The sequence below is a fragment of the Salvia splendens genome, chromosome 21, assembly GCF_004379255.2.
Source record: "Salvia splendens isolate huo1 chromosome 21, SspV2, whole genome shotgun sequence".
NCBI classification, from domain to species: Eukaryota; Viridiplantae; Streptophyta; class Magnoliopsida; order Lamiales; family Lamiaceae; genus Salvia; species Salvia splendens.
In genome coordinates, this window is record NC_056052.1 from 19,831,717 (window position 1) to 19,856,147 (window position 24,431).

At 41.9% G+C, this 24,431-nt stretch overlaps 2 protein-coding genes across 3 annotated transcripts; one reads left to right on the top strand and one right to left on the bottom strand.

Moving 5' to 3' along the window:
* Positions 1–7,045: 7,045 nt before the first annotated feature.
* On the bottom strand, positions 7,046–9,891 carry LOC121783206 (BTB/POZ domain-containing protein At5g47800-like). The gene is made up of 5 exons (XM_042181207.1): positions 9,754–9,891; positions 9,136–9,196; positions 8,980–9,049; positions 7,831–8,907; positions 7,046–7,504 (listed from the first exon to the last, which is right to left on the bottom strand). Exons 2-5 carry the CDS (start codon positions 9,192–9,194, stop codon positions 7,112–7,114), a joined length of 1,599 nt encoding a protein of 532 aa, XP_042037141.1. The 5' UTR covers positions 9,195–9,196; positions 9,754–9,891; the 3' UTR covers positions 7,046–7,111.
* Positions 9,892–17,902: 8,011 nt separating this feature from the next.
* LOC121783852 (C2 and GRAM domain-containing protein At1g03370-like) lies at positions 17,903–23,953 on the top strand. 2 transcript variants are annotated; one of them, XM_042182027.1, is made up of 9 exons: positions 17,903–18,733; positions 19,040–20,278; positions 20,696–20,881; positions 21,015–21,298; positions 21,402–21,518; positions 21,687–21,949; positions 22,719–22,995; positions 23,250–23,522; positions 23,607–23,953. In XM_042182027.1, the coding sequence occupies exons 1-9, from the start codon at positions 18,385–18,387 to the stop codon at positions 23,799–23,801; spliced, it is 3,183 nt and encodes a 1,060-aa protein (XP_042037961.1). In that variant the 5' UTR covers positions 17,903–18,384; the 3' UTR covers positions 23,802–23,953. The 2 variants fall into 2 exon arrangements, with proteins under 2 accessions (XP_042037961.1, XP_042037962.1); XM_042182028.1 differs by lacking the exon at positions 23,607–23,953 and having other exon boundaries at positions 23,255–23,428.
* The last annotated feature ends 478 nt before the right edge of the window (positions 23,954–24,431 follow it).

A 24,431-nucleotide genomic window follows, 5' to 3' on the forward strand; every position in this document is an offset into this window, starting at 1 on the left:
AGAATACACACAAAATAAAGGCATTACAAAGAATGTGACATTATCGGATGTATAATTGGGTAATAGTAATAAATAAATGCAATAATAAATATGGGTGTTTGGTGGATATAAAGTGAATGTAAAAGTAGGTAGTTAATCAGTTATCAGAATAAATATAAACAATTTGTACTACTGAAAAAAGAACAGTACTCCTATTATATAACTAATGATTTATGTATACCAAAAAAAATTTAGTAGTGTTAATTTTATTTGATGCAGTTTATGTAAACTAATTACATTTCGGCGTCATAGATTTATTATCGAGCTTGTTTGGTTTATATTCGTTATACTAGTACAAAAGACTAACTTGATAACATTCGAGGGAGTCATCGAGTAACCTAGCGCAAAATATATTTCATTCATCACTACCATATTAGACGTGCAGAGTAGGTAAAAGATGCTTTAGGTATATAATAGGCAGGGGCTTATCCAAGATTTATGATATGTGGGTACGAATTGTACAACAAATAATTATACGATATTAATAAAATTACATTAAATATAAATATAATTGTAAATACCAAGAATATTTATTTGAGGTATGAATTGTATTTAAAATAATATTATATAAAATTATAAAAATAATAGCTTATAATATAAAAAAACAAAGCAATTAAAAAAAGTAAGAATATTTTTATTTGAAATATGAGTTTTACTACAAATAATGTTACATAAATGATAAAATATAGTAATAGGGTATAATATAAAGATCAAAGCAATAAAAAATAGTAGCATAATACGAAAAAAAATTAAAACTTATAGTATAATCTAATATCTAGAAAGAAAATAGGAGTACTAATTCTAATAGAAAGAAAATAGGAGTACTAATCTCTAAAGCCCATGCTAAACGAGCTTGACTAACCTCCGATTGAAACATATACTAATTCTAATAACATCTATTACCTCCGTCCACAAAAAATAAAGTAAAGTTGTGAATGACATAGATTTTAATTAATAATTGATAAAGTAAGATAGAGATGAGAGAAAATGGGGTGAAAATAATATTAGTGGATTGTGAAACTAGTCTAATTTTTGTGGACGGCAAAAAACAGCAACACTAATCTATTTTTTTTGGACAGATGTAGTAGTAAATTTGACTTCTCAATTAAACATATAACCAAAATTAATGTGGGACTATTCATCCATCCTTAATCAAGTGGTTAGGGAATTGATCCATGCCTTCGAGTATGGAGCAACTTTAAATCTTTAGAGCATCCGCAATGGTGCGGATGTCCCGGTGGACTTCCCAAAAACACCTCCTGCCACGTCAGAAGGACCTCCCACTGCACTGCCACGTCATAAGGATATCCCACTGCACAATGACGGTCATCCCCAAGGAGATCCCGATGGACATCCACAATAAAAAAAAATTCACAAATTCATAAATATGCAATTTACGGAATTAGAATTTCGACACGAATACAGGAAAAATGCAACGATTTTATTTAAATAGTAAAAAACATACATAATTATTTATAAAAAAATTACATAGTTAAAAAAAATAATAATACAACCCAAAGCTTCGACAAACGCATCCTCCGTCTCATTCCTCGTCGTCCCCGTGGCCAGTTCCGGCGTCACTCCCGGACAGGGGTGGCATCCCCAAATCACACTTTATACCGTCGATGACATCCTTCAACATCAACTTGTATAAGGGGTCAGTCGTTGCCTGCCACTTTTCCATGGTGTCTAGCAGGCTCTGCTGCTGCTGCATGCGGCCGAGATGGGTGAGCTCGGGATTGAGCTGGGAAGAAGCTGCCGATTGGACCTCGTGGGAGCCGCTGGCGCTTCCCCTAACCATCCACATCGCGGTCTTTTGCCCAACCGGGCGACGGCAACGGGAAGACGATTGAGGGGTCGGGATCTCTACCTCGGCATCGAAGAGGTCGTGGGAACCGGCACTGCTGCTGTACTCACCGAAGGCGTTGATCTTCGTTCGCTTCGGCCAGCCAGCTTCAACACCCGCACAAAACTTGACGGAATTCTGCACCACAAGATAGACCTCCCAATAATTGAAGACGCCGAACTTCTTCTCCTTGTCGGGGTACTACTGCATGGACAGAGTCTTGATTTGGTAGATGCCGGCAAATCGGCTGAGCTACCTCCTTAGCCGCTCCCACTGTTTCCGGCATTGCTCTCCATCGTGAGGCTTCCCACCTGGCGGTTTGAATTTGAGGTAGCTTTGGCTAATGCCCACCATATTCTGTCGATATGCTGGTTAGCCCCGATGTAGGGATCCTCGAGTATACCGACCCAGGCCTGAGCTAGTGCGACGCACTCCGCCACGCTCCAGATGGTCCTCTTTCCCTCGCCGACCTCCTCCTCCCCCCCCCCCCTCGGCCCCCGCACGCGAGGTAGTGCCATTGCCCTTCCCTTTGCCCTTCTTCTTCGACCTCCCTACCGCCGGTGGTATCTCAGCGGGAGACTCCCTGGCCTGAGATAGCCCCAATTCCTCAAAAGAGAAAGTCTCAATGTCGATGAACTGAGTCTCCAGATGAGTACTCTGGGAATCGCTAGACAATAAATCCATGTAGGGGCGATAGACATTGTCCCCAGGTGATTGGGGGACCCCCAGCCTGCTACACCACGCAGCGGCAGGCATGTCCCGCATCATACCGGGCATCATCCCGTTCATCCCGAGGATCATTCCCTCATCCCCACTGCCATTCCGGGCATCATTCCCCCCATCATATCGGGCGCCATTCCGGGCATCATCCCGGACATCCCTGCAGTTCCGCCGGCATTTCCCCCACCTCCAACGGGAAAAGTCTGTTGTTTGTGACTCGCTCGTAGCGGGAGAATCACTGTCGTGCTCCATTTATTTTCAAAAGAAATGAAAGTAGAGAGAGAAACTCGTTAAAACAAGTGGTGCGAAATAAATGAAGTTCAACGAGTCGTATATATAGAGTTTTTAAAATAAATAAAAAATCAAAAATCGGGACGTCCGTCGGGGCACCGCAATGGCGGACGTCGCCGGAAGCCCGCGGATACCTCAAGTCTGCCGGGGAAGTCTGCGTCCGCCTTCTTGTGCCTAATGGAGGACGTCCCGCGCGGACATCCGGCACTCCAGTCCGACGTCCGGTGGAAAGTCCGCCATTGCGGATGCTCTTAGGACAACTATTCTATGATTCTATCAGTGGGCGGACCCAAATGGAGGTGACTAGGGGCTAAAGCCCTTAATGAATTTATTTTTTAAACAATTTTTTGTTAATGTTTTGTGAAATTTATTGATATTTAATGTAAATTATTGTATAACAGCTGAAGGGAGGATTTTTTTTGCACGTGTGTCGTGTGCACGTGTTCCTCCTTTCAACAAGATTTTTAATTTTTCCACTAATGCAACAAATATTACAAAGTATAAGCAGCAAGAGCGGGGTAGAACCACAGAGACTAGGGACCTACTCGAGATTGTTTCTACGACACAATCGGAAAAGGGATCGGCTGCTGCCACGCATTCATTAAGTGGGTTAAGACTCTAATCTACTTGACCTGGCAGAATTAAACTGGATCTATCTACCTGACCTAGCGGATGAGAAAAGTACGAACACTTGCATGACAACCAAACTCATGGCAACTTGTAAACTGGAGTTAAGCTAACTAGAACACATGTGACTGAAGGAACATGCTAAAACTTTCCCAAAATAGGCAGACAAAGATGCAAAAGCAAGTGAGGTCCATTTTTCCTAAACTGACTGGGGCTGGCAGAAAACTGTGAAAAGCAAAAAAAGCAAAAGCAAAAAGCAGATCTGATTTCTAAGGGCATCAGTAACCCCGTCCCCATTTCCGGCCCCAAGTCCCCTCCACGTCATCATTCCTCTACAGTTGCGGCCCAGGCCCCAACTGCTGTAACCCTGCAGGCCGCAACTCGGGCCGCAACTAATAAATGACACTATTCACAACTCCAACCTATTTAACTCGAAAACGCAATTCGTTGAACAATTGAAACCGGGAAAATGCATTGTTCATTCGAAATTAACATTACATTACTAGACGAAGCAAATTTAAAATACAAGAAACCCGTGCCACGACTACTACTTCTTCATTTGGGCGCGAAGGTAGGCGATCATCTCACGGTGCAACTCGAGCTCGTATTTATAGACATCGAATTTAAAAAAAAAATACAAAATTGGATTTGCGTCCCGGCCCGAAGACCGTGTAACGCTGGGCCGGGACGCGGGACTTGCGGCCCGTCACCGTGCAACCCCGTCCCGGGCCGGGACGCGGGACGCTCCCCAGGCCGGTCACGCGTCACCGGGACGGGCCTGAGCCGTGCCGCCCTTCCGTGTAATGCATGGGACGGGCCGGGACTCGCGAGATGCGGCCCGACCCCTTGCGTTACGCATGCTCTAACAACCTCTCACTTCATCTTCTCCAAACAATAAAGTAAAAACAGAGCATGGAACAGAGCTTCAACACCAATCCAAGCCCCTTGGCCTAGCGGTAAAGGGTGCTGGATACCGCGTCCATCCTGGAGGTCTCGAGTTCGAACCCTGGGTGGCGTAATTTGTCTTTCCTCCTTGTTATAGGAGTTGATTTGTAATTTCCTCCTTCATATATATGATATAAATATATGAAGTTAATTTATTTATTTTTTTAAAAAAAAACAGAGCTTCAACACCATTGACGAAATAAAACAGAGCATGCTTTAAAACGAGACGTAAACAAGAAATTCAAGCTAGAACTCCCAGATCTACTCTCCTGGGTCAAGCAAAAAACGGAATAAACACATATTAACCTTGCATGCATCACCTAAACTAACAGATCTCATAAATCGAGCACGTGAACAACTAGATCTCAACCTCTAAACTACTAGAAATCATGTAAACAACATGGATCTAAACATCTAAGCCACCAATTGCGAAAAGCATCCAAGAAACATGAGTAAATAGCATCATCAACATGAAAATAAATACCAAAGCTTCATAAAACTGGAAATAAGTCGAGATCCAAAGGCAGAGTCGTCAATTCCTCTGATGAAACTCGAGATCCAACTACATCATCTCAAAAGCGGTAAAGAAAGCAAGGATCCAACGTTGGAGTCGTCAATTCCCCCGTCGAGACCATCGAACTGAGCTAAGAAAGCAGTTAACTATCTAAACTAAGCTACGAAATCAGCAACTCAACTAAACTAAGCTAAGAAAGCGGTGGCGTTAAGCGCCTATGAGAGTTTCCTACCTAAACTACGAGAATGGTAGCGTTAAGTGTTGCCTTCTTCATTCATGTTGGTCCCTTTATATAGGGAGGCTTCAAGCTCAAATCCCTAGAGTATGCTCTTCATGATTTGACGTTTGTACCCTTAAAATAGGATCTTTTAAAACTGCTCATTTCTTCACTTTTTCTGCTCCATTTTCCCTGTTCCGGGTAATTTGTGTGCGTTCCTAGGTCCAGAAGATTTTTCACGCACCTGCTCTCCTGATAATTCTCCTTGACCTAGCGGATTTTTGACAATTTTTACTCATTTTCTGCTCATTTTGCATCTGCTCGGTCAATTTGCAGCATCTACTTGACCCAGCAAATATCTGCACACTTAAGCTCAAATTTGCGCATTATCTCCCCCAAAAAACATGTAATATCACCCAAAACCAATGCATGAAACGAGCCTTATCAACAGCCCTTACAAATGATGAAAATTGTCCAAAAATATACATTGAAATAAAAATTAGAAATCTCAGCCTCTATCATGTATATTTCTGTGTCCGCCCCTGATTCTATCCATCAAGGTTCCTACAAATCAGCACGGAGAATAGTTACTAAGTCCGCTGGTGAATACCCTTAGTAATTACTAAACCATAATTAATGTGGGACAACAACAGTTATACACAAGCAAAAAAAAAAAAAAAAAAGAAGGGAGCAACATAGACGTATGTGTTGGAATAGAGTGGTATTGTGGTTCATGTCTGAATCTAAGATTTCGGGTTGGAGTCTACCGAAGCATATTTATTCAAATTCATCAAGAATAATAACTAAATTTCTTTCTACATATGAAACAACAACTTTATACTTGTATATTTCCTTGGCTTGCCACTTCATTTGCAGAGGGTATGTTTTAGGCATACACAAATCAAATCGGACTGCCGGTTCACAAACCGGAATCGGAACCGGATGGCGGTTCGGCGGTTTAAGCGGGCCGGTTCAGGTTCAAAAAAATCGTGAACCGTAACCGGCGGTTCAAAACCGCTGGTTTGTCGGTTTGAACCAGCTGTTCAGCGGTTCCAACGGTAGGATTCCGGCTAGGGCGTAGGTTTTCAGGCTAGGTGTGCAGAAAAACCGGTGGTTTCCGAAGGTTCAGGACCTTTTTCAGGTGGCAGCGTATAGGTGGCAGTGTGTAGGCCTGAAAACTGGTCAGAAACCGCCGATTTTTGGTCAGAAACCGTGGACTGAACCGCCGGTTCAGGCGGTAAACCGGCTGAAATTTGAACTTTTTTTTTATTTCTTCCAATTTTTCTCCTATAAATACCCCACTTCCCCTCAATTTAGTTATGTAGAAACATCTCCTTCGCCGACTAAGAGTATATATACTTATAAATTTATTGTTCAGAACTTCAAGTCTTTTTTGTAATTTGTAATTAGCTTTGTTGTAGACTAGTAGTCTCGTTGTATTTAAATTTTTTGTTTAAGACTTCAAGTTTTTTTGATTTGTAATTGTTGTAACTTGTAACCTCTATAAAATTGCAATTTTCATCGTGATTTTTTGAATTTTATTTACGCACATTTCATAGATAAATAAATAAGAAAATGCAAAAAAAAATTACGAACCGCCAAACCGGCCAGGAACCGGCGGTTTTTGGCCTGAAACTGGCGGTTCTGAACCGCCGCCTGAACCGGAACCCTTGACGGGCCGGTTCAGGTTCATGGAAATGTTGAACCGTGAACCGCCGGAACCCTTGACAGGCCGGTTCAGGTTCATGAAAATGTTGAACCGTGGACCGCCGGTTCCGAACCAGAACCAGCGGTTTATGAACCGTGTGTGTTCGGAACCGGCGGTTTATGAACCGTGTGCATGCCGTATGTTCACAATCTCACTACAACAACTCCAACGAAAATTAACAGAAAATCTTGTGATCCATCTTTCTCAGCGTTTAATGTATGTCATCTTCGATAAACTTCTCATTTGAGCTTTGCTATGAGGATTTAGCTGCGGTGCAGCATCTCCCGCAACCTCCCTCTTCTTCTCCTTCTCCGTCTCCACCTTCACCTTAAAACTCAACTCTTTGATGAGATGTGCTCCGTTTGTTCCGGGCGCTTTAGACCTAGTCCCATTGCCTTGCTCCTCCGCTGCAGTGCTACTTACCTTCGAAGCCGTGGTGTTGCTTTTCTCCTGCTCGAAGAAGAGGACTTGCACGACCGTTCTTAGTGGCAGCCGCTCGTTCTTGCTAGCGTGAGATCGCACTTCTGGAGACAGTTTTTGGCAGTCTAAGAAGCTGCAGAGGTGTTTCTTATTTGCTTTGCTCGCATCAGGATGTGCCTGTTTGTTGCATAAGAAATATAAAACCACATAGGGTCATCTTAGGTTGATAACTATCTTAAATTGATAACCAAAATATAACACGAAGACATTTGTGTGTCAACAACTTGTAGTTGACATACGTATCTCTTGTGCTGATGTCTTTTGTTGACATCTATATTACATGTCAACACGAGACATACTACGTATGTCAACTACATTTAGTTGATCATCGTGTTGACATCAATAACGCAGGTTATTGACATATTTATCAATTATCAACTGATCATATCGCAAGCCACATATTTTATAGAATTAAAAGCTTTTTCAAGAATGTATATATGTACCTTGAGATAGATGTTGATTGCTTTGTAAAGATGGTCATGTTGAGGCCTTGCTGTTGCTGGAAGAGTTTCAATCAGAGCCACCATTTTCTGAGCTGGCATTCTTGCATCCTTTGCAACTACTTGCAGGTAAGAATCAATGAGCTTCCCCACCTTATGCATCTCTCGCAGCGACTCCCTTTCGCCTGCTGAGCTGCGACGTTTCCACTGCCTCAAGAAGCTCCATGCAACCGTCTTAACCAGATCAACGTCGTGTGAGGTGGGAAGCAGCAAGTCCGGAAGCGTGGCCTCGTGTAGCTGCAGCCCGGACAGCCTCAGGAGCTCTGCTTTTGACACTGGAGACGCTCCAAGAGAGTTCGTGGCACTGAGGAGCCTCAGCAGGAATTTGACCGAGACAGACCCTTTCTCCGCTGGAATGAGCTTCACAATCGTCTCAAGGATTTTCCGTTTTCTGTTGGGAGATTCGCGGGAGGAATTGAGCAGCCAGCAGTGCGCGTAGACGTGCAATGCCTCGCCAATGAGCTGCGGCTGCAGCATGCTGGTTGAAGAGATTGTTGTGACTATGCTGCTAAACACGTCTATGCCTAGGCAGGATAAGTCCTCTGTCCACCAGTCCTTTGGTACTGATTTGCGCTGTTTCCTGACGTATCCCGGCCTTGTATACGTGTAAGACCACCTAACCTTCGTTGGAGGCGTTAGAATCTTGTCAACGATGGACTCAACGCATCGTCTCACAACACCAAGATTCACACACCACTCGTGCAATCTCTCAGCGTTCTGTAGTGCGATGAGAGCGTCCTTCCACGCTTGGAGGATGCACGACGAGAAGAAGGCCTCCAGCTTTGCAATGAAGTTCCCGTGTTCGAATTTCTCGGTCATACGCAGGAAACTAGCAGCGCAGAAGGCTGGCACAAAGTTGTGTGCACTGAGGCTGATTGTGATCCCATAACAGAACTTAGCACAGAGCTCGAACGCCTCCTCACCTCCCGGGATGTCGTGTAGGTCTACAGAGATGCTCCCACCGTCGTCTTTCTCAGAGCAAAGCCGTTGCAATAGGCCACATTTTGGAACAAGACAAGACTGCGCTAGGCACAAAAGCAAGCATTACCAATTTGATCATTCTAAATTATTGGATTTCAACTAAAAGTTTACCTTGTGGAGAAGATAGGTCATGCCATCTATCCTAATGGTGAGGTCAGCTGGCACATCTGATAGCAAAGTCCTGATCAAATTTTCAAAATTTATTATCTGTAACAGCTTATATATATATATTAAACAGCAGTTACATATACTCAAATTTGGGCCTACCTCGTTGTCTCATCTGTGTAAAAGGTGTCTGGATTTAATCCAAGTTTCATAAACTTCATTTCTGCAACAAGAAGATTTTAAGAGCAAAAATCAGTTGCTAGTGAAATGTTTCTTCAAAGGGACCAAGGGATTGAAAAATGCAAATTCAAGAATCACTTGTTTCCCAAAAGAGAGATTATAATTTATCCCACACACTTCAAACATCAACGCAAATTCTTGATCTAGCATACTTGATAAAGTGTCTTTTGCAAATCATTGAGCTTATTTGGAAGTGGGAATCCTGAAAAAAAGTTGAGAAAAAATGGTAGTAGGTAGAAATAAAGTATTCTTTCACAAAACAAAAATGGAACTTGCTTTTTCATGAAAATGAGGAGAGGCAAAAATAAAAGCAGGAAACCATATATGACTAATGCATTAACATTTTGATCCAAACACCACAAACATACATAATTTCTTGAAAAGCACTATCAACTTATGTTACATAAATATGGTAGCTACCCAAATTAGTAGCAATAGGTTTACTTTTGTTTTACTTTATTCTTGCTTTGTTTTACCTATCAGTTTACAAGTGACCAAACTTCAAATTAGGGAATTTAAGCATCAAGATTGCAAACATACCTCAAAATTAGCAGATTCAAGATATTAGAGAATGATCATAATAGAGAGAGAAGGCAATTGTAGAAGGAAGTGAAGCAAAAAAGGAAAATGTGTATTAAATGTGAATGTGGGCTTAGTCAATATGATTAATAATGTGGGAAAAGCAATTCTACTTAGACAAGATATTACATGCATGACCGACAATAAGATTTACTCTGCCTCTTGCTTCAATTCTATAATGCTACTTTCGTACCATTTCTTCATATTTAACCACAAATCAATATCATTTTTTCCTAATATTTTACTTTTTCGTTTTCAATTAGGATGTATCTTAATTCCTTAATAATAATAAAAAACTACTAATTATGCAAAGGCAAATAATTAACTAAGATAGATGCATGAATCGATTGTTGAAATAAAAGAAAAAAATTGGCCCTAAGAGCATCCACAATGGCGGCGAGCGGACCGGCTAGCTGATTCCCGGCGCTGGCCGGTCCGCTCGCCGAACCATTGCAGCCGGCTAGCGCCAAATCGGCGAGAAAATCGGCGAGCGCACGCCGATTCCCGAGTGCTGGCCGATGCGCTCGCCGATCGGCTGGCTGCCATTGCAGGCTCCCGATCGGCGAGAGATCGGCCAGCCGATTTTTTATTTATTTTTATTTAATTTTCGAAACACTATATATACGCGATCGGCCAGCTGAGGAGTACAAACGGCGAATGAACGAAGAGTTGGAGGCCTATATGTCCCGTGAGATAAACCGACTGATACAAAGGGCCTTACAACCGGCGGTACCTCGACCTCGACCCGTTGTCCACCACCGAGCAGTGATTGAGCGGGATCACGTAGCTGCACATCAGCGGCTATATGAAGACTACTTCGCACCGGAGCTGCGGTTCAACGCCAACCTTTTCAGGCGGCGTTTTAGGATGAGCAGGGCCATGTTTATGCGTATTGTTGACGCTTTGGAACGTCAATATATGTGTTTTCGCTTCAGGCACGATGCGGCTGGCAGACCCGACCACACACCTATTCAAAAGTGCACTGCGGCAATCAGGCAGTTGGCCTACGGAGGCGCGGCAGACATGTGGGACGAGTACCTCTACATCGGTGAGACGACTGCCCTACGGAGGCCCGGTCCAAGGCACGGCGTGGCCGCCCCCAACGTACGAAGTGGGGTACCTCACGATGAAGTCGGCCGCCTCCAAGCACATGCCGACATGCGCCAAGTGGAAGCTCATATTCGACTCAAAAAGGATTTAATTGAAGAGTTGTGGGCGCGGAGGACTACACGAAGTAAGTTTTTTTTTTAATTATGTAATTTTTTTAATGTACCTTTTTTTTATTTAAATAAAATTATTGCATTTTCTCGTATTTGTGTCGTAAGTTGAATTCCGTATTTTGTGTGATTGTTATTTTTATAATTTTGTTTATTGTTGCTAGCCTATGGCTAGACTATTGCTTGTCCAGTTGTTTGTCGTGATGATGTAGCATGAGGAGTTTTTAGTGCTGATAATGTGGCAGGAGGAGTTTGTGGCTAGGCTATGCCTGAGCTATTGCCATCGTGGATGCTCTAAAGCTAACGAAACTTATAGAATGTGGAATTAATTAAAATTAAAATTAACCAAAAAGAGAAAAAAAAAACATCATAATTTAACAAAAGAATAATTTTAGAGTGCCACTAGTGTCTTTTTCTTTCTTTTCACGATCGTTCAATCAAGAGGCAGATTAAATTATATTAGTGAATATCGAAAATGAAATCATCATGTCCTTTCTCCTTAATTTGTTCGCTCTTAAGCACTCAAACATTGTAATTTGTAATTAATTATTTAAACCCAAAACTATGAAAACTATCGAACGAATGAGTTAATCTTCTTCAAAATAGGCTATGATATTTAGGTGTGATTACGTTATTCAATCATAATATGAATGTCATTCGATTTAAATATAAATTTTCTTCAAAATTAATTCATTATTTAGTGATTTAGTAAAACATTTAATTCATCTAAAAATATAAATTTTCTTAAAACTATCTTTCATTAAAGCCAAATTTAAATCTCTCACTACTCTATCAAGTCGGGATAGAGAAGTCTGGAGCGAGGGAATCGCCAAGTATAAAAAAAGATAATAATTAAAAATTTTCCAGCATTATTATTTATTTAATTAATACAAAAGTAACCTTTTATAAGTAGCACTCCGCTTGGACATGTCATTTCCAAGAAAACCGTGGACTAACATGCTATAATTTTCATTTAAATACAAGAAAAAGGGATTATTAGTGATCAGAGCTTCAAGAAAATGTAATACTACTAGTAAATTTGATATATTTATTGCAGACAAGCAATCATGAATCATGGAGGAAGTAATTTCAATAATGGGGAATTTAGCAGTCTATCTATCTTTAATCTCATGGCGTAAAGCAACATCATTTCCAACATCATTTTAATTTTTAGAGGAAGAATATATGCTATCATCACAAGGGGACATTAGGGCCATGGTAAGTTGGTAACTGTGAGATCCAGAGCCTTTGCCGCTAGACATTATGGCCATGGTAAGTTGGTAACTGTGAGATCCAGAGCCTTTGTCTTAGTGGCAAGGAGCTTTAACATTATTGCATGAGGTGCTGAGAGCATGCGTAACGCTTGGGGCCGGGCCGCAAATTGCGAGTCCCGGCCCGTCCCATGCATTACACGGAAGTGCGGCACGGCTCAGGACCGTCCCGGTGACGCGTGACCGGCCTGGGGAGCGTCCCGCGTCCCGGCCCGGGACGGGGTTGCACGGTGACGGGCCGCAAGTCCCGCGTCCCGGCCCAGCGTTACACGGTCTTCGGGCCGGGACGCAAATCCAATTTTGTTTTTTTTTTAAATTCGATGTCTATAAATACGAGCTTGCGTTCCATCCATTTCAATCCCGCGTTCCATTTCAATACTCTATTATACCCTTTGTATTTTCGGCGTCAATGGATTGGTTCAACAGCGATCAACGTGAGATGGAGGAGTTCGTTAACTCGAACAATTGGTACATACCGTCATCGCAACCATCGCAGACACAGCCTAGTCCGGGAGTCGGTAGCAACGGCGACATTACATCGCCGGTCAACACCGACGAGTTCGAGGTCAGTGAGATGGAGCCCGCTCAAGAGCGGGGAAAGGAGAAGGTCGGGGAGGAGGATGGGCCGAAGAAGTACACTCCGCCCGAGACAATGTGGCTTGCGAGGAACTACATCGACGTCTCCGAGGATCCTATCATCGGCAACCAGCAGACCGGCAAGGCTTTTTGGGAGCGGATTGCGCAGAAATATAACGCTGGCCGTCCGGAAGGGTCGAGCGAGCGTAGCTACGTGAAGCTGCGCAAGCATTGGGGCCGGGTCCAGGCGGATATGAGCAAGTGGAACGGAAAGTGGGCCAACGTAGTCCGTATGTGGCCGAGCGGGCACAGCGAGGCGGACCTCGTCGAGAAGGCAAAGGAAGCGTTCTTCACTGACGGGAAGAAGACCTTCAAGTACTTCGAAGTTTGGAAGCTCGTCGAGAAGAGCCCGAAGTACACCAGCGGTGCTGAGCCAGCGGCAACTGGGGCGGCGAAGAGAACCAAAGTTTCCGCCTCTGGAAACTACTCTTCGAGCGAAGGAGGTCCGGCGATCGACCTCAACGTGACGGACGACGATGTCTTCTACTCCTCTCCTAGCATTCAGAGCCGCCCGACAGGAACAAAGGCGGCCAAGAGGAAAGCAAAGGGGAAGGCAGCTGCGAGCAACTCCGCTATGGTGCCACCGCCGACCAATCCGTCTCTGGATAAGATGTCCGACACTTTGTCGGAGATGAATATTACATGGCGGATGAGCCAGCTGACGGAGTTGACAGCGAGGGATACATCGAAGATGTCGGACGAGGAGCTCGAGTTGCACCGTGAGATGATTGCCTACCTTCGCGCCCAAATGAAGAAGTAGTAGTCGTGGCCCGGGTTTCTTGTATTTTAAATTTGCTTCGTCTAGTAATGTAATGTTAATTTCGAATGAACAATGCATTTTCCCGGTTTCAATTGTTCAACGAATTGCGTTTTCGAGTTAAATAGGTTGGAGTTGTGAATAGTGTCATTTATTAGTTGCGGCCCGAGTTGCGGCCTGCAGGGTTACAGCAGTTGGGGCCTGGGCCGCAACTGTAGAGGAATGATGACGTGGAGGGGACTTGGGGCCGGAAATGGGGACGGGGTTACTGATGCCCTGAGTTCGAGGCCTCTTGAGATCAGTTGTAATTTCCTCCTATCTATAGTATAAGAGTTTATTTGTAATTTCCTCCTATCTATAGTATAAGAGTTTATTTGTAATTTCCTCCTATCTATAGTATAAGAGTTTATTTGTAATTTCCTCCCTTATATAGGAGTTAATTTTGAAAAAAAAAATTGGTAACTGTGAGGGCAAATAATATCCCACATTGGAGAATGAACAAGAGTTGCAAGCATATAAATGGGCTACCTCAACTCCATTAGTATGAGGCATTTTGGTAAGTACCACAAGAGCAAAACCGTGAGGGCTTTGCCCAAAGCGGACAATGTCATACTAGTGTCGAATTCGGGTGTGCACCACTGACCCCAACAGTGGTATCAGAGCCCTTCAGGGCTGTGGCTCGGGGTTCTGTGGGTTACGCTTGCAAGTTCTCCAATGTCTTTGCGTGAGCTCGACCATGACCTGTGGTGACCTAGTGACCTGTAACATGGGGTGGACATGTGGTCTTGGTTTGAGGGGAGGATTGTGAGGGCAAACAATATCCCACATTGGAGAGTGAATAAGAGTTGCAAACATATAAATGAGCTACCCCAACTCCATTAGTATGAGGCCTTTTGGGAAGTACCCCAAGAGCAAAACCGTGAGGGCTTTGCCCAAAGTTGACAATATCATATTAGTGTGGAGTTCGGGTGTGCACCACCGATCCCCAACAATAACAATTATTATAGTAATAACATGATTAGCATTTTAGCATGGCTAATCACTGATTTTAACAAAAAAATTCTAGTTGAAAATATACACAACTTACATTTTATTCTATACAAAACTTTAAGGAAATATATTACATTTCAAATAATACTAGATTTTTGGGTTATTTTTTGTAAAATTATCATTCACTTACGCCCCACTGAAATTTAGTGAAACTAAAAAAAATTGTAGGAGTAAGTTGTACTCCATCCGTCCGCCAATAGAAGTCTCATTTCTTTTTAGCACGGATTTTATTAAGACATGTTAAGAAAAGTAGAGGGAAGAAAGTTAGTAGATATGCGTCTCATTTGTATGTATATACTAGTTTTAAATGATATTTGAGTGGAATGAGTTATTAGAATATAAGGCATCTTTACCATTTATAGTAATTATGAACCGGGACTTATTCGCGGACGTACCAAAATGGAAAAAAATATGATCACTCCTATTGGCGGACGAAGGGAGTAATATTTTACAAAATTATTATAATGAGACAATCAAGTAATGAAAATTCATATATGACATTATAAACAATTTCCTTAGATAATATTATTATACAATAACGAATTAAGGACTAGTCCGTCCTTTGAAATAGAAATTAGTTTCACTTTGTTTTCTTTTAAAATTAGAAATTTTTTATTTTAGATTTTTTTTTTCACGATGAGACTTATTCTCTATTAATAATATTTCAATTAATTTTTTATAATTCTTTCCTTTACTAACTTTGCATTAAAATGCATACTATTTAAATAATTTGTATTTATAAACGACGAAAGTAGTATATGATGTAATGAAAATTATACTAGTACATAACATTGTTAGTCTGCAATTTTTTATCCACACAAATTAAAAGTAAGATTTTATTAATCATATTTGCACTTAAAAACAATTACTATCCTCCTTGAGTGATACTGTGGCAAGACATGCATACTAATCCATTTACCAATGTACGAAAAATCCACGACATAGTTAGAGCATCCACAATAGTGCTCGTCCCGACGGACGTCCGGCCGGCGTGCCGGAATTCCGCGCGGGACGTCTGCCATTGTGCAGCGGTGACGAGGATACGGACGTCCGCTGCGGACATCGGAGGTTCGCGGTGTTCCAGGGACGTCCACCATTGTGTTGACTCCACGGACGTCCGCGCGGACGTCCCGATTATTTTATTTTTTTTTTCCGAAAATTCTATAAATACAGCTCGTTGAACTTCATTTCATTCGCACCACTTGTATTAACGAGTATCTCTCTCTCTAAATACTTTTCTTTCGAAGATAAATGGAGCACCACGATAGTGATTCCCCCACCACGATAGTGATTCCCCCGCCACGAGCGAGTCGCAGGGACCGATCTTTCCCGTTGGCGGAAGTACCCCAATTTCTGCCATGATGTCCGGAATGGCTGAGATGATGCCCCAAATGCCCGGGGTGAGTGCCGGAATGACCCCAATGCCGGGGATGATGCACGGAATGCCGGGGAAGATGCCTGAAATGCCGGGGATGATGCCGCCCCAGATGACCGGGATGATGATGCCGATGATGATGCAGGGCTCGCCTGTCGCTGCGGGGGAAGTAGGCAGGGGGTCCCCCAATCACCGGTGGACAATGTCTATCGCCCCTATATGGATTTACTGTCGACGGACAACCCCCCAAGTACTCCTCTCGAGACTCAGTTCACTAGCATCGAGACGTTCTCGTTTGAGGAGTTGAGACTATCTCCGATCCGGGATTCTCCCACAGACGCACCAACGGCGACATGGAGGAGGGGGAGGACAAGGAGAGGGTGGGGCAGGGGACGGGGCACTACCTCGCCTGCGGCGGGGTACGATGGTGAGACGGTGGCCGCTGAGGTGGGGGGGATCCAGCGGGAAAAAGAGGACCGTCTGGTGCACAGAGGAGTGCATCGCGCTTGCGAAGGCGTGTATCAGTATAGTGGAGGATCCATATATTGGGGCTAACCAGCATATCGACAGGAAGCTACCTCCAATTCAAACCGCCAGGGGGGAATCCTCACAACAAAGAGCAATGCCGGAAATGTGGGAGCGGCTGAAGAGGCAGCTCAGCCGATTCCCCGACATTTTCACAAAGAACCTCCGTTCGGCAACCAGCGGCATGTCTGCCGAGGATGTGAAGCTTCTGTCTCACCATCAGTTCATAGACGTTGAATCTGGCTGGCCGAAGCGGACGAAGATCAACGCCTCCGTGGAGTACAGTAGCAGTGCTGGTTCCCACGAACTCCCCCCCGCCGAGGCAGAGTTCCCGACACCTTCATCGTCGGCCCGCCGCCATCGCCCGGTGGGGCAAAAGTCCGAGGCGCAGATGGCGAGTGGAAGCGCCAGTGGGTCCGCCGAGGCCCAATCGGCAGCTCCTACCCAAAACGATCCCGAGCTCCCTTCACTCGCCCGCGTCGCTCAACATGAAACCCTGTTACGTGCAATCGTTGAATGGCGGACATCGACCGATCGCCATTACAGGTCGTCGCTGAAGGATATCATCAACAGTATGCGGCGCGATTTGGGGTTGGGAGACATGGCGGAGAGTGGCGAAGAGGTGACTACCGGCTGGGACGACGAGGGTACTGGCGGCGGGGAATCCGAGGAGTGAGACGACGATTTTTTTTAACTATGTAATTTTTTTAAAATAATTATGTATGTTTTTTTGTACTATGTATGTTTTTTTTAAATAAAGTGGTTGCAATTTCTCCGTATTTGTGTCGAAATTTTAATTCCGTAAATTGTTTAATTTGGTGAATTTGTGAATTTTTATTATTGTGGGAAGTCCGTCGGGATGTCCTTGGGGATGTCCGCCACTGTGCAGTGGAATGTCATTATGACGTGGCAGTGTAGTGGGAAGTCCTTATGATGTGGCAAGAGGTATTTTTGGGATGTCCGCGGGGATGTCCGTCGGGACATCCGCACCACTGTGGATGCTCTTACTATTTTGACCAAGAAAATTTCGGACGAGTATTTTATTAGGAAAAAAATATTTATAATAAAATTTGAACAATTTATACAAGGTGATAACAACGGAAATCTAGTGGATTAAAAATTTATACAAGATGATAACAACGGAAATCTAGTGGATTTTGTGATATTCTATTTAAAGATTATATTTATGATCCATAAAAATATTTGAGAACAGCAATCAATGATAATTATTATTCGATCACGATGGTTGTTGCCTTAAACAGTAAATAGAAGAGAAATTTAGAAGAAAATACAAAAAAGGAAGAGGGAATTGCATGCATTTCCTCATCTTCTCTCTAAATTACGTGTGAGAACAAAATCAATTCCAATGCCCAGCAACTTCATATCCCAAAATCATTTCCTTAAATTTAGCATTGCGAATTTGATTTTTATCCGCATTCTTCATCACCAGAAGCGAAGATTTGATCATTAACTCCATTTTCTGCACGCACTTTTGATTTAATTTTTGCTCCTCAGTTGCAGTTTTCCGCGATTTTATTCGTGAAATTCATCCATTTTATCCAAGGAGTTTTTGGAAGGATAACCAATTTATGCGTTTCCTTTTTTAAATTTACGTTTTTTTCGGTCGTCAATTTGTTTCCGCCCAAATTCAATTTTAGATTGTGTTTTTGCCTAATGTTCGCTGATTGTTCGCGGTTGTTTCCTTTTAAGCTCGATCGTCTACAAAATCAAACAATTTCGGATCATTCTTCATGCTGAAATATGAACCTTCTGGTCCGCGTAAGCGAAGCCAAAAATTTGCCTCCGATGGAGTCGAGCGGCTTTACCAATCCGTATGTGAAGCTAGAATTGGGGCGGCTGGCGTTCAGGAGCAAAGCTGTGAAGAAATGCCTGGATCCGTCGTGGTCCGAGGAATTCATATTTGAAGTGGACGACTTGAAAAGGAAGCTTGTTGTATCTGTTTTGGATGAAGAAAGGTGTTTCAATAATGATTTTGTTGGGCAGATTAGAGTGCCTGTAGCTTGGGTTTTCGAGGCAAAGGATCAATCCCTTGGCACTTCTTGGTACACTCTGCATCCCAAGAGCAATAATGCCAAGAACAAGGATTGTGGTATGTCGTTTTCCTTCTTGTTGTTTTATGCTGTTTATACTTGAATGCATTATGCATATAATGCCTGTGCATTCTAATTAGCTGTTCTGTGTACATACTGTACTTGAATTTTTTCAGTTTCTTTGAGCTAGTTTTATTTGATCAGTTGTGATTGTTGTAGAATTATTCCAAAATCAGAGAATTGGAGGCTTTACTGCTGTGAAGTTGAATGCATATGCATATAGTAATTGTTGGTGTGTTAATTGATGGGATTGCTGAAATATGGCTAGTTTTCACCAGATTGACGCTACTTTGCTATTCTACTAGGTGAAATTCTTCTCACCATTTATTTGTTGCAAAAGAATACGCCATTAGACATGCCACCCACCAGTGATTCTGCAATGTTGTCAAGAAAATATGCTGATTCTCTGCATGATTCCCCCTCAATCTCAATGTCTTCCTCATTGGCATCTTCTCCTATGAGATTAGAGGAAGATGTCCCGTTGAAAGAAGCAAAGGTTAATGCGCCAACATTAGCTGGTCGAATTGCAAAAATTTTCAATAAGAATGTAGAGCCAACAGCCATTAGCTCTATTGAAACTAGTGATGCATCAGAGGCTGAAAGTAATGATTCATTGAGTCTAGAGAGCAAGTGTGTGGAACCTTCGTCATCAGTTGATTTCGAAGAACTAATGAGAAGTTTGGAGACGAGAGAACAGAGTGGTGAAGTTCCAAGTTGTTTACCTGGAGGAGTAGTTCTTGATCAATTATATGCAATAACTCCTCGTGAATTGAACTCCACACTCTTTTCTCCAGATTCAAGCTATTTCAAGTCTTTTGCGGACATGCAAGGATCAACTGATTTACAAGTAAAAGCATGGGAATTCGATAATAATGGTGAGAGCCTAAAACGACTGGTGTCATACGTTAAGCCACCAACCAAAATGGTTAAAGCTTTGAAAGCCACAGAGGAGCAAACATATTTGAAAGCTAAAGGTGGGACGTTTGTTGTTTTGGTCGTTGTGAGCACCCTGGATGCTCCATATGGCAAAACTTTTAAGATAGAATTGCTTTACTGCATAACTCCTGGTCTAGAGCAGCCATCGGGGGAGCAATCTTCCCAACTGGTTGTTTCGTGGAGAATTAACTTCTCGCAGAGCACCATGATGAAAAGTATTATTGAAAATGGAGCAAGACAAGGCATAAAAGAAAATTTTGATCAGTATGAGAAGTTTCTGTCCCGCAGCGTAAAGCCCCTTGATCTTAAAGATATAAGTTCTGAGAAAGACCAACTTATGGCATCTCTTCAGGTAGAGCATCACTCTGAATGGACATTGGCAGTTCAATATTTCGCCAATTTCACAGTAGTCTCGGCTATTTTCACGTGGTTATATCTGCTCACACACTTATGCATGGTTATGCCTAGCAAAGTTCAGGGTCTTGAGTTTGTTGGTTTAGACTTGCCTGATTCCGTTGGTGAGATCATAGTAAGTATTTTGTTGGTTCTGCAAGGAAAACAGGTGCTGAAGTTAGTGTCCCGCTTCATGCAAGCGAGAGCACAGAAAGGTAGTCTAATATTTCAAATTGGCAAGTTGATGATGGATGGACTGTTTTAATTTTTATTCAAATGAATTCAAGCATAACGTGACTTATTACTTTAGTATGCACAGGTATCCGATTAAGATATATGATATATGTGCCCATCTTCCCCTTTATAGGTCTAAATCAGCATCGAACTTTGGCCTACTATGATACGATTTGAGAAATGTGTCCATCTTCCCCTTAAAAAGCCTTATATGGGTAGAGGATACTCCAATCTTCTATATAAAACGTGATCTTTTACCTAGTTGATGTGGGATAGAAAGAGGAGCTTCAACGAGATATATGCTTTTTCTGTCATTTTATCAGATTTTTATTTCCAGTTTATACAACTATTTCTAAGAGGCCATTTTTTTTAATTTGTTTTTTTGGTGTGCACTATAGGAAGTGATCATGGAATCAAAGGAAAAGGAGATGGGTGGTTGCTAACGGTTGCCTTAATTGAAGGAAGCAATTTGGAAGCACCTAACTCAACTTCAACGTCATCTGATCCTTATGTGGTGTTTACTTGCAACGGGAATAGAAGAACCAGCTCTATCAAGTTTCAAAAATCAGAACCTCTTTGGAATGGTATATTTGATATGCTTTCCCCCTTTAGCTAGCTTTTCATACGTTATCGTAGTTCTTAACTAAAGCAATAAGCAGCTACAATTACAATGTGTATGTCATCAGCTTCTTCATTGAGATGGATGGTTCCTTGCAGAAATCCTTGAGTTTGATGCTATGAATGAGCCTCCATCTAGGTTGGACGTGGAAGTGTTCGATTTCGATGGGCCTTTTGTTGAACCCTCATCTCTTGGGCATGCTGAAATTAATTTCCTGAAAACTAGTGTTTCCGACTTATCTGATGTCTGGATACCTCTACAAGGAAAGTTGTCTCAAGCATGTCAGTCAAAGATACACTTAAGAATTTTCTTGAACAGTACTAAGGCTACTAATAGTTTCCAAGAGTATATAGCTAAGGTGGAGAAGGAGGTTGGCAAGAAGGTACCTTCTTTATTAGTTTATGCTTCATTTCACTTTAACGTCACAATTTTCTCCGCCATATATTTCTTTGAGCTGATCACTCAGGTTCATGACATTCTTGTAGATAAGATTACGGTCTCCTCAGACAAATTCAACATTCCAGAAGCTTTTTGGGCTGCCCCCGGAGGAATTTCTCATCAATGACTTCTCCTGCTACCTGAGACGTAAAATGCCTCTCCAGGTAGGCGATTCAAATGTTTATTCAATTTTTTTTTACCATTTATTGGAAAATACGAACACGCTTTACTATTATCCTGTAAAACTAGTGATATTTGTTGAGGGTCATTTATCTCAGTGGATTAGTGTGTGTCTGCCAGTGCTTTGACCAATTGATTACTTCATGCGGTAGGGCCGTCTGTTTCTTTCAGCAAGAGCGGTCGGGTTCCATGGAGATATATTTGGTCAGAAGTCGAAGTTCTTATTTCTCTGGGAAGACGTGGAAGATATTCAACGCATCCCTCCCACTCTATCATCAATGGGAAGCCCTGTCATCAGCGTGATTCTAAAGCCTGGAAGAGGAACTGATGCACGGCATGGAGCACGGTCACTAGATGCAAAAGGCAGGCTGGGGTTTCATTTTCATTCTTTTGTATCTCTCAATGTTGCCCACAGGTAACATTCACATATATAACTTTTAATGTAGTATATGTACATGATTACTTCTAGCAATGATTTTGCATGTTTATCCTCTGGCTTTCAGCTGTCAAGCTGTGAGCTTATTAGTTTCTTTTCTATCCTTACTGCATAAACAGCTATCTTTCCCCATTATGTTTTACTCTCAGTGCCATTCTTGGTTTTATTTTTGTTTCTCCTGTGATGTGTTTTCCGGAGTCAGTTGTTTGCTTTGTTGCTTAGAGAGTGTGACAAGTTGCCTTATACTGAATCTAACAGTTTAAACTGCATCGGATTGATTCTCTTTTCATAACTCTCAGGCCTAGGATATTGAGTTTCTATTTTCACATCCTCCATGCCATTGCATCCACATAATTGATTGGTGGGCTTCTGTTATTTATCTGACTACAGAAATGAGAATTGTTATTTACTTTTATTGAATAGTATAATCAAAACTAAGGTTTTGTAGCACAGTTCTTGATATAGTTCTAGATTTGAGTAAGACCAGTCAGTCATAAAGAGTTCAACAATTGTTTATCTGTGATCAAGAAAATTCAGAATTATATTTATGAGAAATTTAAACAGAAGCCTGATGAGAAGCTAAATTTGATGAAAGTCATTACAATAAATGTGAGTTAAATGACAATAAATGGATGAGTTCATTATGTGTGGGTTATTTGAAAGAATGTTATAAGTGATTTGTAATACCTGTCTTTCCATTAGCATGTACACATCAATTCTTCACATCGTCCTAGTGTGTATTAAACAGAACAATGTTGGCACTCTGGAGGGCAAAAACCTTGCCACCTAAACAGGACGAGATGATACCAGAAAAAGAATCTGAAGCAAATGATGTCCGTGCTTCTGAAGATGAGTCTGTCTCTGAAACCATTCAAGCTGCAGAGGAGGAACTTGAAGTTCATTGCGATTTGATAGAAGACAATGACTCCGATGCTAAAATCACCCAGACTGAGGAGACCGCTTCTTTTCTGGGAGTTGATGATGTTAATGTGTCCACGGTTTATTCTTCCATCCTACCACTTCCGGTGAGTAAATGCACTCCCCCCACACGCCCACACCAGACATCACTAAGGAAATATGGAAAAGGAAAATAATTAGATCCGTACAATTTCACTGGTACATGAATGTAAATATTAGAAGATGGTACTTCAAACTTATAAGGGCATTCAACTTTCACTCTTTTTCATGTGGTGAATGTTGTTTTGTACTCCTATTTACTTTTTTTGTGCCATAGTCACTTTTCTTGTGCAAAATCTAATACTCCATTGTTTACTTGTAGATTAGTTTCTGCATGGAATTGTTCGGAGGAAGAGAAATTGAGGAAAGGGTGATGGAGAGAGCAGGATGCCTTAACTACTCTCACAGCCCTTGGGAATCTTATAAGGCAGACGTGCATCAGAGACAGCTGTACTATAAGCTTCAAAAATGCATACCTCTCTACAAAGGGGAAGTCGCGAGTACTCAGCAAAAGCTTCGCCTCTCTGTTAAAAATGGTTGGCTCATCAAGGAACTCATGAATCTCCAAGGCCTCCCACTCGGTGACAATTTTTCCGTACGGGCACATGCTTTATAAGTTTATCAGCTTGTCACCATCTCCCCCTTCTAAACCATTATCTGCTGCTTTGCTTATTCACAGCTTCACTTAAGGTATCACATCGAGGATCTCCCTGCGAAGTATGCAGCGTGTAGTGTTCAAGTGAACCTCGGCGTTACATGGCTGAAATACACCAGAAACCAGAAACGAATCACAAAAAATATCACTTCGATTCTAAAGAAGCGTGTGAAGCTTGTGTTTAGCATATTGGAGAAGGAATACATTGCAAAGTCATAGACATATATGTCAAAAACGTCTACCATTATTATGAAGCAATGATATATACCAATATACCATGAGTGATATGGATAGATAACTCCATATTAGAGGCTAATGTAATATTGTGTACAAAATTCAAAAAACTTTGTTAGTAAAATATGCTTAATGGATGGATAATGTACTCTTTCTGTTGCCCTGGCTAATTGCTTAGTTTATTATTTGATGCGAGGACTATTCTATAGCTTATTGAGGGACTATGAGCATTAAGGATGTCAGTCCAGCCTGCAACCCGTGGGCTGGCCCGAATAGCCCGCCAAATTTATAGGGTTAGGGTTGAATATTTATAGTCCGATAAAATTACAACCCGATTAGTCTGCATCCGATTAACCCGCAACCCGTTAGTGCCAGACCCGAAAATCCGAAGGGCTGGCCTGAAAACCCGATAAAATTTCTATTGTTCTATTTATTTGGCTCTTAATTCGTCACTTCATTGATTATTTTTATAATATATAACTACAAAAATAACTTTCAACTTTATATTAAATATACAAATTATATTTTAAATTTTTATTAATATAATAATAGATAAATAAATTTGAAATTTCAAATTCGCTAAAAAATGTATAAATTTCTAAAACAAACTTTAAT